Here is a 16,286-nt window from a genome sequence, read left to right as displayed (position 1 = left end):
GAAGACGGCTCTGTGTCTTGGGTTCCCATGCAACACTTCTACAGATGCTTCTGTGACGTAAGGGAATCTGAATCACTAGCTGTGGTTATTTTTAAATTGCCCTTTTCGTGTACTTTTATTATTCCTAATATCATAATGACTCTAGGGCCATAAAGCTCCTGTCTCAGGCAGCGTAAAGTCTTACTGAAGACTGGAGAAGAGCTTCTCCCTTCAGCTTCCAGTTCCCGTGAAGATCCCCCTCAGAGATCTCCGTCTCAAACTTAGCCGTCTCCAGCTCTGTGACCTCCACGCTGTACAGCGGACGAACCACCTTGATGTCCCGCTCTGCAGAAGGCCAAAGAACATGAGTTAACCAGAGGGCCACCCCTGCTTCTCCCCGGACCCTGGAAACATTCTAACTGGGAAGGTGAGCACAAACCAGTGGAGACCAGTTACACACTTACCAGATGCAGTGATCAGGAGCACATACAAGGTGAGGATGATGATAATGATACCACCATGAAGCTGAGCAAACTGACAATCACCAAACTATACAGCCTTCAAAACCATATCAAACCTTATGATGACATTATAAATGTACAAGATTTGTGATTTATAAACTATAACTATGTATACAAATAAATCTATATATTAATATATATACATAATTTATACTCCTCATAAAGCATTTAAAACTAGATCGGAAGATGATATAAATGTCCTCTTTAGTGATAATGTCCCTTATCACCAAATACAAAGAAATATAAACAAAACACAACACCTGTGGAAACAAATGCAAATCAGCTGTGGACATAAAGACACAACACCTGTGGAGACAAAGTTTGTTGTTGTTTTGTCTGTTGTACTGTCGTGTATATGGACCTATATGAGTCTGAAATAAAGATAAATAATAATAATAACAAGACAGCTGTGGAAACAAAGACACACCTGTGGAGACAAAGACACAACAGCTGTGGAAACAAGACATAACACCTGTGGAGACAAAGACACAACAGCTGTGGACACAAATACACAACACCTATGGAATCACAGACTCAGCAGCTGTGGACACAAAGACATAACACCTGTGGAGACAACGACACAACAGCTGTGGACACAAAAACACAACAGCTGTTGACACAAAGACAAAACACCTGTGGACACAAAGACGCAAGAAAACAAGTAGAAACCAACAATGAACACAGACAGCAGCATGATGGAGGATGGTCGGGTGGATGTGGAGGATAGCCAGATGGAGGAGGGGGTGGAGTTTGGAAGGATGGAGGCGTGGTCTACACGGGAAGTATGAAATCCTATATCCTCTGGAGAGTTTACCTTCGATGTTCAGACTGGCGGTCGTCTTGTCCGTACCACAGTGACAGGAGTATTCTCCAATGTCAGCTTTTGATGCCTTCTTTATGGTCAGCAAACGCTTCTTGCCATCAGTTTGGGTAACAATATTCTTTGAGGGAATGATTTCTTTACCATCCTTGAACCATTGGACCTCTGCTAAAGACTTGCTGAGTTCACAGACCAGAGAAACTTCATCCTTCTCCACAGCTGTGTAGTTCTGCAGCTTGGTGGTGAAGTACAAGTCTCCCTCTGAAACAAATTACAACATAAACACCAAATGTAAATATTGTGTTCACCATCTTTATATATTAGTATGTTTCCTCTAATATCAGCATGTGCAGCAGATTTTGTGCATATGCATGTGTATGTGTGGATTGATAAGTATCACTTACCAATGACGGTGAGCATAGCCTCGGAGCACTTGCCCATGGCCTCCACCCTGATCAGGGAGGTGTCATCGATGGTCACTTCCTTGAATGCCAGGATGTGGGTCTTGCCCTGGTCCAACATGTGGACCAACTTGCTGGGGTGCAGACGGACATCGTTCTTGTACCATATAACAGAGATGTCGTCATGAGAAAGCTCCACGCTGAATTCTGCAGTCTCTCGTTCCTTCACAGTAACGTCTTTGATGGGCTTAACAAACTCCAGACGGATTCCTGCCCAACACAAAATAAAGAGGGTTATCCTAATTAATCATACTCTTTTAATTTGATTTCATAATGAATCATATTGCTGATCAAGGTTAATGTTGTTACCTTGGATTATCAGCTTGCCAGAAGTTCTCTTGTCTTCAGCCTCAAATATGTATTTTCCTTCGTCTTCGTATTTGGCTGATTTCACCAGCAGTGTGTGTCTCGTCCCCTCCACCCCCAGCTCATATCGCTCATCACTTGACAACTCCTGTGGCCCTTTCATCCAGCGGAAGCTTTTTGGCTCCCTGGACACTTCCAGCTCAAATCTGGCTTCTTCTTTTTCATACACATGAACATCGCTCAGTGGCGTCATGAACGACACTGGGATTTCTGTTAATTCAGAGAAACTGTGTTAACGTCAACCAGATCATGGAGAGCACTGGTTTGTTACCAGTTGATTAAAACCAGGTGGTGTAGAACTGGTTTATAGCCTGTGTCTTACGACATGGAAGAGATGACACCTCGCTTTCTACAAAATATTAATATAAAATCACAAACAACACAAAACTGCTTTTACTTTTCAATACCATGTTTACCCTAATGTTATATTGGAAAGCATTAAACTTTTTGTGATATTTAAAGTTTGAAGCCAAATTAAGTATGAAAGAGTCAGCACATATCATGCCTGTTTGTAAGAGTGCACAGATGAAGTACTGTGAACGCTCACCCTTCACTTTCAGGTTAGCAGAGCACTTAGCATCAGCAGCGCTGTAGGACAACTCTCCTGTCAGGGGCACCTTACAGTTGTACAAGATCAGAGTGTGCTTGGCTCCATCTTCCACTATCTCAACATCCTGCAGATAGTCCAGGACAAGTTCACAGAATTGATTCACAGAAGGCTGTACTCAATCCACTTTCATTCAAATAAAATCGCACGCAATAAAAACACAGTCATTATTTGATCAAATGTTTAAATGCCTGAGAAAGGTTTTCAGATGTCTATTTGAAAGGAAACTTTTTGAATGTTCAAGTGAATGTGCATTGAAGCACATGAAAATGAACACATAGATGAAGAAAAGACATACAGAAGAGGGACTGAGGATTTCTCCGTTTAGTTTCCACTGGCCGTGGACGTCATCCTCCGAGATCTCCACCTCAAAACGAGCCGTCTCCCCATCAAACACCTCCACCCCATACAGAGGTCGCACCACCTTGATGTGGCGAGCTGGCATGGACAGAATGAAGACATCCAACTCAACATGTGAATGGACATCCACTACATAAGGCCATCTTGAGGGCTACAGGATCTATTTTACTATTATCAGCTAGGAGTGTTAGAAGTCTTGTAGTGTTTCTACCATGTCAGAGTTAGAAGTTTTGTGGTGTTTCTACCATGTCAGAGTAAGAAGTCTTGTATTGTTTCTACCATGTCAGAGTTAGCAGTCTTTTAGTGTTTATACCATGTACGAGTTAGAAGTCTTGTAGTGCTTGTAGTGTTAGGAGTTATTAGCAATTGAAGAGAGTTATAAGAGATGTCCAGAGATGTTTGTCCAGAGAAAAAACATAGACAAGCCAATCAGAGGCTGCGGGGTTGAATCCATCCTTTCCTTTACCTTCAATGTTTAGTGAAGCAAGCGTCTTGTCAGTTCCACAGTCACACATGTACTGCCCTTTGTCTTGGTCTTCCACCCTCTTGATGCTCAGGCTTCTCCGCTTGCCCTCGGCTCTGATGGACACCTTCTTAGAGCCCTTGAGCTCCTTCTCATTGTGGTACCACATGACCTCCACCTCCTTGCTCAGTTCACACTGCAGTACCACAGAGTCTTTCTCCAATGCCGTGTAATCCTGAAGCTTAACCGTGAAGTATGCGTCTCCCTCTGAAATGGCCCAACACTCGTTATTCTGAATGTGTGTCAATATACAGCCCAATCCACACATACACAAACAACACAAATCAAGAGCACCAATAAAACAGAATAGAGAAACAAAATCACGACGGCACACAAACAAGACTTCACAGGTCAACAAATACTTGAATGACAGACTGTTGGAGGTGATTTAGGATGAGGGCAGGAACTGAAAGGAAAGATGGAGGTCTTATTACCTATGACTGTTAGATTGGCCATTGAGGGAATTCCCTTGGCTTCTGCTTTAATCTGGCACGTGTCATCTAGCGTCACTTCCTTCATTTCTAGAACGTGTTTCTTTCTGTCCACGTGCGTGAGCACCGTTCTGCTGGGGTGGATCTTCATATCGTTCCTGAACCATGTGACTGGGACGTTCTCATGAGAGAGCTCCAGCTCAAAGCGAGCAGTCTGGCCCTCCTTCACCGTTTGGTCCTTGATTGGCGTGATGCATGTTAGTCTTATACCTACAACGTATTAGTAGGGCATATTCATAGCAGTCAGTTCACCATGGGAGAGAAGCAGCTCCAGGAAACATGGTGGTGTTTTGTCCCTTACCCTCCACTGTTAGCTTCGCCGTCGAGGTTATCCCCAACACTTCTATCGTGTATTCGTCCTCATCATCAAACTCACAGCTGTTTATGATCAGCATGTGTTTCTTCCCATCATCAATTATGTCATACTTTTGGTCTGGGGTGATGATGTCGGACCCTTTGTACCACATAACCTTTGACACGTCCTTTGTGATGACGCATTCAAACTTAGCCTGTTTCTTTTCATGCACAGAAACATCTTCCAGCGGGACGACAAAGGCCATTTCGATTTCTGGGAGGTATGAACAGCAGGTAAGAATTACAACAAACTTCAAGACATCAGACTTCACCAAGGCAACACCAAGACAACACCAAGACAACGCCAAGACAACAAAAAGACAACACCCAGACAACAGTATGCTACAGTCAGTATCCAGTTGATGAAGAACGCTGTTAGGGTACTTCATACCACACCAGTGCTGTGGACATTGTTTCAGTAAGTCTGCATTTTGGTGTTAAAACCTGGTCTAACACCGCCCCAGTGCCAATGGACCCTTCAGCTGTCCCCAGTCTTGTTGGCATGGTGGAGGTGTTGCATTCTTGTTTAGGGTCCGCAGAAGGGTCTTGGGTGAGGGGTTTACTCTGGTTGAGGGTCCGCAGTAGGGTCTTGTTTGAGGGGTTTACTCTTGTTCAGGGTCCGTAGTAGGGTCTTGGGTGAGGGGTTAACTCTGGTTGAGGGTTTGCTGTAGGGTCTTGGGTGAAGGGTTTACGCAGGTTTTGTCTCAAGTTCCACTTCAACTACTCTCCTAGCAGGCTTTCTATCCAACAGGATCCTCCCCCTCACCGTCTTAAACCGGTGCCGACCGGGTTCTGCATTGGATGGCTTGACGACGTGATTACATATGCCATGAGGAGGTCCATGAGGTCTTGGTATCAAGCAGGTATCAGGATCAGCCTCAGTTCTTTCTTGGCCTCACTTGAGGCATTTCCGCTTTGGAGACTCTTTTCTTACACTGAAGCCTTACAGGTGCAGCAAACTAAACCAATGTCTAACTGAAGGTTGTTCTGTTGTGGCACATCAACTAGATACAGCATGTAGCACATGAAACAAAATCAGATGGTCCAAGAAGAACCAACTGTACTTTGTGAGGATTGGACTTGTCTTGACTAGCACCCCACTATTACACCTCACCACTTCATCAACATACATTAAACATGTACAACAACAAACAGTACACAGAAAAATGGATCTTCTTCAGGAATGGTCAATCTGAATATTGTAGTCCTCCCACGCTGAATTTTGGTAGAACTTCATGAAATAAAGACCTAACGTCAAGTCTTTATTTCATTGGGGAATATAACAGCAGAGCGTTACTGCCTTCCAGGAGCAAGGCTTACCGGTGACTGTTAGCATGGCGTTGGTGACGGCGTTCAGCGCTGTGTAGGTCACCTCGCCGGAATGGTCCATCTGGACGTTCTTCAGGATCAGTCTGCGCTTGGCACCGTCCATTTGGATGTCACACGTCTGGGATAGGTGGATATACATTAACAAGTACTGAGATAGGATACATAATAGATGTATGATGTATAAAATACACTAAACAATGTATGGAGAGGCAGACAGAGAGATGGATATAAAGTTGACCGAGCAGCGAAGCTGCTTGGTCCCCTATTGTTTCTGTTTTTTTTCCTCAAATTCTGTAAAAGTCATACTGCAGCCTAAACTGTCATTCAAAAACTCTTGAAATTTCCAGGTATTGTTACCAACAACCCCCACTACCCATAAACCCAAATTTGTGGTACTGCACCCAAAGCTGGCGCTAATTTAAAAAAAACATGATTTAGGCTTATTTCTCCTCACCAGATTGCCTGGACTCAAAATTCTTTCATGATATTAATCTCTAGAATCAGATACATTTATAAAACCCTGATCTTCTGCTCTAAAAATGTTTACCTTTCCCACAATTTCATAGAAAACGTCCACAGTCTCAACCCATTTTGCCTATATGACCATTTTGTTATCGTATAACTATCATACGGCTATCATTAGGTTGATACCATTAACAGTGCAAATTTTCAGATCTGTACTCCTTTAAGAAAGCCCTTAATTCTCTTGTGAAATGTGTGCTGTTGTTGTGTGCTTATCAATCGACATTTTCACGATGTGAATGAGGCTTCATGCAGTTCAGGAATGTCAGTGGCTCAGCAGGATAATGCCGTGTACTGGTGATCCATAGGTTGAGAGTTTGAATCCTGATTAGAGAACTATGAACAAGCTGAACATGTCATTCTGTCATTGCCACACATTAAAGAAACACAACATTGAACAGCACCTGAAATTCATCAGGCAATCAACATTCCGGCTCATTAGTTTCAAAGAATCGGACTGCGAAGACACAGTAGGCCTATGGCATTAAGGGGGACTTCTTCATTAACCATTTTTCCTTCATAATTAACTCTGTCATATTTATATTTCTTCCTTTATTGTCCTTGACTACAAATGTTTAATACCCCAGAATTTCAAAGATCTTTCAGGTATATGCTTTGAAGAAAGCCCTTACTTCACTTGAGAAATGTGTGCTTTGAGTTTTCTGGTTGTTGTGTGCTTATCAATAGACATTTTGACCATGTGAATGAGGCTGCAGTTCAGGTTTATAAGTGGAACATCTTTCCTTGAATATGACAATTATATGTTATATTTATATATCTTCCATTAGTTTGTTCTTGACATTTAATTTTGCTCCGACCCCGTTATCACCGCTTGCGGTTATATTACACATTGTACACATAGATAGTTAGATGTTAAACAGGTAGGTACTACAATAAAAGATAGCTAGATGTTAGACAGGTAGGTTCTATAATAAAGATAATTAGATGCTAGCTGTAAGATGGTATGTACATGCTAGCTGTAAGATGGTAGGTAGATGCTAGTTGTAAGATGGTAGGTAGATGATAGCTGTACAATGGTGGAGGCTAGCTTTTAGCTGGTAGGTAAATGCTAGCTATTAAATGGTAGGTATATGGGGGTCATCCCTATGTTCCCCGGGTCCTTTGTTCCCCGGGTCCTATGTTACCCGTTTTTCCCAAAAAGGGTCCTATGTTCCCCTGTAGCCATACATACCGGGGAGCATAGGACCCTTTTTGGGAAAAGCGGGGAACATGTTCCCCGCAATCTATCAATCTTCAAAAATATTTAAACTTTGACGCGACATTCGTGTGATGACAGCCAATCGGCGTTCAACAGCGTGGCCACTGAGTGACATGTGTAACGTAACAGCCAATCAGCGTTCAACCGGCCAACTCAGTGCAGTGCAGTCCGGGGTGAACTGCAGCATGGAGGAGAAAGTGATTGTTGCCGTTTTCGACTCCCGGAGCTCTTTATATAATAGTATATAATCTAATATAATTGTATAATAATATCACGGCCAAAAGATCTGTGCGCCTCCGGATGGCCGTAGCGTGGGAAGCTCTCGTAGGGATTGGGCTTCTCGGGGTTTGATTACCGGCGTATGAATAGACTGCGTCAGGTTCTCCGACGTCTCTCCCTCTTCCACAAAAGGTAAAGACATGAAATGGTAGTTATCTCGGCCGGAATTTGGCAGTAATGGTGAGAAAAAGTAACAGACCGGGGAACATAGAACCCTTTTTTTTAAGAAGGGTCCTATGTTCCCCGGTCACATACATATCGGGGAACATAGGACCCTTTTTGGGAAAAGCGGGGAACATAGGACCCTTTTTTAAAAAAGGGTCCTATGTTCCTCAGTCTCATACAAAGAGGGGAACATAGGACCCGGGGAACATAGGACCCGGGGAACATAGACACGCTCCCGGTATATGCTAGCTGTTAGATGGTAGATAGAAGCTAGCTTTGGATAGTAGGTAGATGCTAGCTGTTAGATGGTAGGTAGATGCTAGCTGTTAGGTGGTAGGTAGATGCTAGCTGTTAGATGGAAGGTATATGCTAGCTGTTAGATGGTAGGTAGATGCTAGCTGTTAGATTGTAGGTAGATGCTAGCTGTTAGATGGTAGGTACCGGTGATCTGGTCAGGACCACTCCCTTCAGCTTCCATTCCCCTGGAACATCTTCCTCTGAGATCTCAGTCTCAAAAGTCACGTCGTCCTTCTCCACCACCTCCATGCTTGACAGAGGCTTCAGGATCTCAGCTTCACGTTCTGAAACACACCCTCTATTAGTTGATGGACAGACAGACAGACAGACGAATGGATAGATAGGATATATAGATAAGTAGAATTATATATAGACAGACAGACAGACAGACAGACAGACAGACAGACAGACAGACAGACAGACAGACAGACAGACAGACAGACAGACAGACAGACAGACAGACAGACAGACAGACAGACAGACAGACAGACAGACAGACAGACAGACAGACAGATAGATAGATAGATAGATAGATAGATAGATAGATAGATAGATAGATAGATAGATAGATCGATCTAAGGGATATAAAGATAAATATATAGATATATAGATAGATAGAGATATATAGGTAGATAAATAGATGGATAGATAGAGAGATATAGGTAGATAAATAGATGGATAGGCCGACAGAGAGACAGATAACTGGATTGATGGATCAACCTCCTAATGTGAGTTTGGCGCTGTAGACCCGTCCCTCCACCTCCATAGTGTAATCGGATACATCTTCGGGCTGGCAGTTCTTAATAGTCAGCGTCAGTGCCTTTCCATCCTTCTTAATCTCGATCTTATCAGAAGGCGTTATCTCAGTCTCTCCTTTAAGCCACTTCCAGTTAGGAGTCTCCTTAAACAGCTCACATTTAAATGTGGCAGCTGCCTTGGGCTTCACATGCTGGTCTCTCAGAGGCTTCACCAGCCAGTCCTTGATGATTTCTGTTAAATACCATGAACAAATCAGACAAAAAGACTTGTTCCTGGAACAAAATCAAAGCTCAAGGTATGATAAATAAAACTAAATTCATGAAGGTAAGTTTAACATTACTCACCAATCACTTTAACGTTGGTTGAAGTCATGACATCTGGTTGATTGGCCACCTCACAAGTGTAAAGGCCGGCATCCTCTTCAGTGGTGTTCTGAACGGTCACAGCGTGCCCCAGACCAATGACATTGATGGAGATTTTGCCAGTCTTCAACTTGAGGATTTTTCCACTCCTCTTCCAGACCACGTCCCTCTCTTTGTTCAGCTCACAGGTCATGTACAGGGGCTGACCTTTAAGGGGTGAGGTCTCCTCATCCAGCTCCTTGATCCATTTCACTGGCAGCTCTGTCAGAAGAGAATAGCATAAATTAGCAATGAAAATATTCTGCCTTGAGATGTTGTGATTGAAGTGTATGTAGTATAATACCTTCAACAATGAGCTTGGCTGTGCATGATATTTCCTTTCCGGCATTCTTGGCCACGCACGTATATTCACCAGTATCAGACAGCTGGACATCAATAATGTTCAGCTTGCGGTCTTTGCCATCTGAGGTGAATTTGTGTTTTGGGCTCTCACGGAGGTTGCTTCCATCCTTCATCCAAGTAGTAATGGCAGTAGAGGGGGAAACTTCACACTCAAATACAGCAGCTGAGCCAATAGACTCTGCCTCTGTCAATACAATGTTTTGAAGCTTTTTGATGAACTTCAGAGGAACAGCTTTGAGTTTGAATCCTGCGAAGGGCTCATCTGGTGGGGACGGGCCCTTTCCCCCCGGCTTCAGGCCCCTACCTCGGCCTCCATCACCAGGAGATGGGGTCTGCTTGGCTGAAATACAGTTGATTTGTCAAATCGAAAATATTAGTATTTAACAGAGACTATCATGGCCTCTCAACAACCCGGTTTCGCAAAGTCATCTTGTGATACTTTAGCTATTGATGCTTTGATTGATTATTAAGATGCGTGTTACCTTAAAACTTGATGTCAACATATAGTTATAAATAATATGTTTTATATGGTTAACTCCTCATTCTTACGTTTCAGGCCCCTCCCTCTTCCTCTTCCTGCTTCCTCAGCAGGTTGTCCGTCTGTTGAAAATTGGAAAGTTGGAATTATTAGTTCATGTGTACTGATATGTCTAAGTTATATACCAGGAAACAAAGCAATAGTTTTGCCTATGAGTTAGAAATGACATTTCTAATGAAGGGAGCATATGGATGGAAATTATTTTTGATGAAAAAGATAATTCACACAGCATGATGTGATAATGATCATGGTTTAAACAGTTGGGGTTGAGATTAGGAGTCTGATGGATAAAACACAAAACAAGACACAGACAGATGTGACATAATGGTTGACCAATCAGGATGGCAGTACAATGCTCAACATCAACAACGAAGATGGCATACTTTCAATCAGACATAAGAGGTGATGATGTCAACATATGCAGATGAAGGCATTAATGAGGGAATGGGCTGAAGTTATTCAGGCGATGAGGAGCAGGTTGTCAGTGGTCACCAAGTGGTCTGGTTTTGTCACCACCTCACCTCTCCTGGTAACACCTGGAGCTTCTACAGCATCTTCCCCTTCAGCTAGCCTGTCTTCTGAGGTTGAGCTTTCACTGGGAACCAGCTCCCAGCCCCAGACCTCCTCCTCTTCTTCCTCCCCCTCTTCTGGCTGGCCCTCGTACTCCTCTTCAAACACCACCTCCTCCAGCTGAGTAGGGACCTTCCTAAGCTGCACGGATCCAGGAGAAACCTCCTTGGACATGGGGACCTTCCCTTTGCTGGGTTTCACTGCTTCTCCAGCCTTCTCCTCTTCTGGGGTGGGTTTCCTGGTAACTGTTTTGGGAGCCACAGCCTCAACTGATTCTTTTGGGGAAACTGTTTTTGTGATCCTCTTTAGCTTTTTGCCACTTAGTTTATTTTCAATTGGAAATGATTCCAGCTCTTTTGGCTTTGCTTTATCAACTTTGGGGGAGGCTGTCTTTTTCAGTTCAACCTTCTTGAGCTGGTCAATTGGCCTCAAAACGGTTTCTGCATGTTCTTCATTTTCTTTTGGAGTAACTCCTTTCTTCAACTGCAGAGGTCTGGTTTCATCTATAGTCTTCCTAGGTGTCTTATCAGCAGTTGGTTTAGGAGATACTGTCTCATCAGCAGTTGGTTTAGGAGATACTGTCTTATCTGTAGTTTGTTTAGGAGATACTGTCTTATCAGCAGTTGGTTTAGGAGATATTGTCTTATCACTAGTTGGTTTAGGAGATACTGTCTTATCAGCAGTTGGTTTAGAAGATACTGTCTTATCAGCAGTTGGTTTCGGAGATACTGTCTTGTCAACAGTTGGTTTCGGAAATACTATGTTCTCCACGGTAAAGGGAGCAGCCTCCTCAACCTTCTCAGGACGTTTCGGTGTCTCTGTTGTCTTGCTTGTCTCTGCTTCCCTTGGTAGTTTGTCTCTACTTGTACGGGATGGTTTCTCACCGCTTGGCTTCTCATCTGCAGCTGCTTCCTTAGCGTCCTTAGTTGGTCTGGAGAAAGGCTTCAGTTTCACGCTCTCTGTATCCTGTTCCGGTGAGATTCTCTTTCCCTTGTGTGGTTCCATGGCAGCATCCTTCTCTTCTTTGGAAGTTTTCTCTCTATCTGCTAGTTTTTGTACCTTGGCTTGTGGTTTCTCTGTCTCCGCAATGATTTCATCTTTCTTAGTCTGTGTCTGTGTTTTATCCTCGGGTCTGATTCTCTCTTTTTCAAAAGGTACAGCTTCCCTCTCTGGTCTCTCCCTCTTGTCTGTCGTTGGCTCTTCTGTGGGTTTGGTAGGCTGGTCAAATGGTTTCAATTTGAGGGCTTCTTGTTCTGCTTCATCTACAGGCAACTTCCTTACTTTCTTTAAGCCCACACTTGATGTAACTGGTTCTCCAGCTTTGGCTGATTTGGGAGTTTTCTCTATGGAGATTGTATCTTCTGGTTCCTTATCTTTAGGAGAGTCTTTCTGATTGCTCCATGGTGAGCATTTATCTGATTCTGTTTCTCTTAATTCTTTAGGTTTTGTAAGTTCCGTCTCTTTCTTTGTGGGGGTCTTCTCTCTAGGATCTCTCTCCAGCGATGCTTTCGGGATGGAAGCTGGCAGGTCTACAGAGGTCCTCCTGTGCACCATCTCCTCAACTCGGACAACTGTTGTTTTGGTTGCTTTCAACAGCTTGATTTCTTCTGCTTTAGTTGGAACGGATGGAATCTTCTTGAGTTTGATCAACACCTGTTCTTCCTCTGTCTCTTTCATAACCTTTGATGTTTTCCTCAAGGTGGGAATATCAAATGTTCCATCGTCCTCCTTTTGAACTTTACCTTTTTTGTGGAGAACAATTTCTCAAGATTCATCACACACATTAAACAAATACTATTAAACGAACAAACAAACAAATAAACAAACATGCAACAACAACAACAACAAAAACAACAACCACAACCTAAAAGTACAAAAGCAGACTGTAACCCTGCTTGTTTAAAAACAGACAGAGACAAACCTACAATAAGATATGACACTGAACTAAACAGACTGACACACCTATTTCTATATGAGACTGTGCTAGCAGGTGCTGTGTAGGTGCTGTGTAAATAAGGTAGAGTGCTCTTACCTTTTTTCACTCCTCCTGGCGCTTGTACAGGCCCCTTGGTTTCATCTAGTGTCAAGGTAAAATCCACAATGTGTTAATTAATTTTCACAACTTTATTACAATGTATGACATGGATGTCAGAAAAGGACACAAACTATGCTGAGCGAAGGTGAATCCTTCATTGAAAGAGGTAATTCAGTAAAACAATACAGATTTTTAACACCAGATAGACATAGATTATCCCTGTAGTTTCACAAGCAAAAGGAAATGGTGGTTATATAGAGTTATTAAGTATTGGGTTCAGTCAGACATTAGGCAATCCGACTTGGGATATGTGCACATATCACAGCATGTGTTGAGTTAAACAGAAGAGCCAAGGCTTAAACGTTATTGCTTGATTAAAGAGGAGGACATAAAGATGCTGTGCTTGTAAGAAAAAAGTTGAATGTTAAATGGTTTGTGATCATTCTACCTGTCCCAGGAGAAGGTGTCTTCCTCGGCATCACAGGTTTATCTTCATCTCTCTGCTTCTTGGCTACTTCCTTAGCCTTTGACTCAGGCTTTGTCACTTCAACTTTGAAAAGATTAAAAGCGTTGCATCCAACACAAGAGATAAGTAAGAGTTGTTTGATCGCCAAGTTGTTAGTAAACTATTTAAAGCAGCATTAATGTTAGATTAAGAATACCTCTCTTGGTTTTTTCCAAATTACTCATCAAAACAGGTTCGGTCTGTTCAGTGACTGGATGCTTAATCGTTTCCTCTGCAACTTGTACAGCATCTTGTGGTTTTCTCACTTCAAATAAAAGTCATACATAAACAAACAGAAACTGAAAGCACTGCCCTCTATTGAGGACCTGCAGCTATTAAACTACTGCATGGTGTCAAGTACCTGGTCGTTTCTCTTTCCTCTCTCCAGTCTCCTCTTTCACCGGGAGAAGAAGCTTTGTCTTTTCAACAGCTTGGCTTACATCTTGCGCTTCAAGATAGTAATAGTTAAGATTTAGGTGTACTCAAGAATGAGAAATTCAGTTTATAATCACAAATCATAAGACAACACAAAAGACAAACAAATAGAACAGCAAAGGAGTACCTTGTTTGGAACTAACTGCCTTTGGCAGAGGTTCTTTATCTTGTGGAAATGATTCTTCCTTCGTGGGCACTTAAAATAAAATCAAGAGGACCATGAGGACAAGAATGTACCCAGTGTGAATAACATTCAGGTTCAATGATAACAATACTTAAGATGTTAATTTTTTTCAGTTAACTCTGCTTTTTCTCACTCACGTCAAGGATAAAACACAGAAACTCATCAAACACCAAACATTCAAGCCAATTTGAGGAGGGGGGCTTGCAACAAGCAGCCAGATGAAAAGAAGACCGTTCCATTTGAGTGAGGTAGTGTCAATGGGTGCTCTAAATAAAGTGGAAGAACACACTTTGTGCCAAGAATGGGTGATATGAGATGGAAGAACTGCCGACAAGACGGTGGGAAGTCCTTAGGAGTGATGGGAGCACACAGAAAGGTGCTCTGGTCAAACAATTGGTGACATTTAATGTTTTCCATTTATACCTTTGGAAGAAGCACCAACAGGACGACTTTTCTTTTCTCCTTTCTTTCCCAAAGGAAATATTGTTTTTTTGTCTTCTTCTTTGCATATGGAATGAGCTCTTTGAAGAGGGCAATCCCTGTGGACTTCTTCAAACTCAGCTTCCAGAGAGGACCTTTGAGTCTTCATTCCAGATGGATATTTCTTTTCAGTCTTGGATTCATATTGCAAGTCCTGAACTTCTTTTTGTTCTGTGCTGACATATGTTACTGATGGAACTCTATGTATATCTATGAGAGGCTGGTTTTCACGAACAATTATCTTATTATTGATCTTTGTTTTCTGATCTCTTTCTTTGCTAAATTGAACATTACTGAACCATACGGTTTGGCCTACACCAGGTCTGACCTTCTCAGTTTCATCAGTTTGGTCTTCTATAGTGAAAACTTTGGACTGAAGCTCTCCTAAACCAAACTCCTTCTCTGATTTATTTGTGGATTTCAATGTCTCAAGAGAACCATCTGGGGAGACCTGACCTAACCCGATCTCTTGTTTGGATACAATATAATTTAGTATTTCATCAGGAGCAACATTTATTTGTAAAGTATGGGATTTATCCCCTTCATCTTCATTTATTATTTCCATAACAGGTGCCACTGAAACCTTTCCTTTAAGTTCAGTTTCTGCCTTTTCAATTGGACTGACGATGCCAAAAGTGTTTTCCACTCTTTCAGTCTTGGACTGGATTGTTTCAACTGGGAGATCTTTTAGTTTGGACTGCTCTCTTTGTTTCAATTTCAGTTTCATTTGAGAAATGCTCTCAACATGATTAGATTGTCCCTGAGGTTTGGTCTGGTATTTTATAACTTCGGAATATTCTGGTTCTTTAGCAGTTTTGCCTTCTACCGTGGATATCATTTTACCAGTTTGGTCGTCGACATTAGGTACAATTTTAACAGTCTGGTCTTCTATTGTGACAACTTTGGACTGAACACCTTCAAATATATTTTCTGGGATTTTGCGTAAAACCTGATCTGGCCTTTTTGTTGACTTTAACATCGTCAGAGGGACGTCAGATAACTCCTGAACTTCATATTTTTTTGAAATTATGTCTTTGACTAGATCAACAGGAGCAACATGTATTCCTGATGTATCTGATTTAGCCCCTTCTACTCTTCCTGAAACACACTTCTTTTTTGCTAGACCCATGTCATACGCCATTGAAACCTTGATTTGAAGTTGTTCCAGGTCTGTTTCTTTCTGTTCAATAGGAGTGATAATGCCAAATACATTTTGAACTTTCATGGTCTTGGATTGAATTGTTTCAACTGGGAACTCTTTAAGTTTTGATAACTGTTGCTCACTCTTCTTGAGGGACTTGAGTTTCATTGGAGAAATGTCCTCACCCTGAATAGGTCCTTTCTGTGGTTCTTTCTGGACTTTGGCCATTTGGACTTCTTTACCAGTTTGGACTTCTAATGTGGTTGTAACACCGGAAGTTGGCTGTTCTACACTGTCTTTAATTTCACCAGTTCTGTCTTCTAAAATGGATTTAACATTACCAGTTAGGTCTTCTGTAATGACAATTCTGGACTGAACTTCTTCCACTCTATGTTCTGGGATTTTGGCTAATTTCTGTTCCGATTTATTTGTGGACCTCACAGTGTCTACTGAACCATCAGGTGACTCCAGAACTTCCTCTTCTTTTGATTCAATATTTGTAACGAGATGATCAGGCGCTACATGTGTTTGTGAAGTATGGGATTTAGATTCTTCCTCTTTCACTAACACATTTCTTACATC

General features: G+C 42.2%; 1 protein-coding gene across 1 annotated transcript in view; it reads right to left on the bottom strand.

Moving 5' to 3' along the window:
- LOC130405687 (titin-like) overlaps nt 1-16,286 on the bottom strand; it is a 172,367-nt gene that overhangs the window by 70,486 nt on the left and 85,595 nt on the right. Inside the window, exons 96-115 of the mRNA XM_056610858.1 lie at nt 14,027-14,095; nt 13,826-13,912; nt 13,622-13,729; nt 13,408-13,509; nt 12,957-13,001; nt 10,366-10,416; nt 9,758-10,156; nt 9,397-9,675; nt 9,014-9,283; nt 8,438-8,577; nt 5,803-5,929; nt 4,430-4,696; nt 4,072-4,338; nt 3,581-3,844; nt 3,053-3,192; nt 2,695-2,821; nt 2,091-2,357; nt 1,725-1,991; nt 1,315-1,581; nt 185-324 (exon numbers count right to left, since the gene is read on the bottom strand). Of these exons, the coding sequence (XP_056466833.1) occupies nt 185-324; nt 1,315-1,581; nt 1,725-1,991; nt 2,091-2,357; nt 2,695-2,821; nt 3,053-3,192; nt 3,581-3,844; nt 4,072-4,338; nt 4,430-4,696; nt 5,803-5,929; nt 8,438-8,577; nt 9,014-9,283; nt 9,397-9,675; nt 9,758-10,156; nt 10,366-10,416; nt 12,957-13,001; nt 13,408-13,509; nt 13,622-13,729; nt 13,826-13,912; nt 14,027-14,095 (3,683 nt within the window). The remainder of the gene's footprint in view (nt 1-184; nt 325-1,314; nt 1,582-1,724; nt 1,992-2,090; nt 2,358-2,694; nt 2,822-3,052; nt 3,193-3,580; nt 3,845-4,071; nt 4,339-4,429; nt 4,697-5,802; nt 5,930-8,437; nt 8,578-9,013; nt 9,284-9,396; nt 9,676-9,757; nt 10,157-10,365; nt 10,417-12,956; nt 13,002-13,407; nt 13,510-13,621; nt 13,730-13,825; nt 13,913-14,026; nt 14,096-16,286) is intronic.

The sequence above is a fragment of the Gadus chalcogrammus genome, chromosome 16, assembly GCF_026213295.1.
Source record: "Gadus chalcogrammus isolate NIFS_2021 chromosome 16, NIFS_Gcha_1.0, whole genome shotgun sequence".
NCBI classification, from domain to species: Eukaryota; Metazoa; Chordata; class Actinopteri; order Gadiformes; family Gadidae; genus Gadus; species Gadus chalcogrammus.
This window is presented reverse-complemented; position numbering and strand designations above follow the sequence as displayed.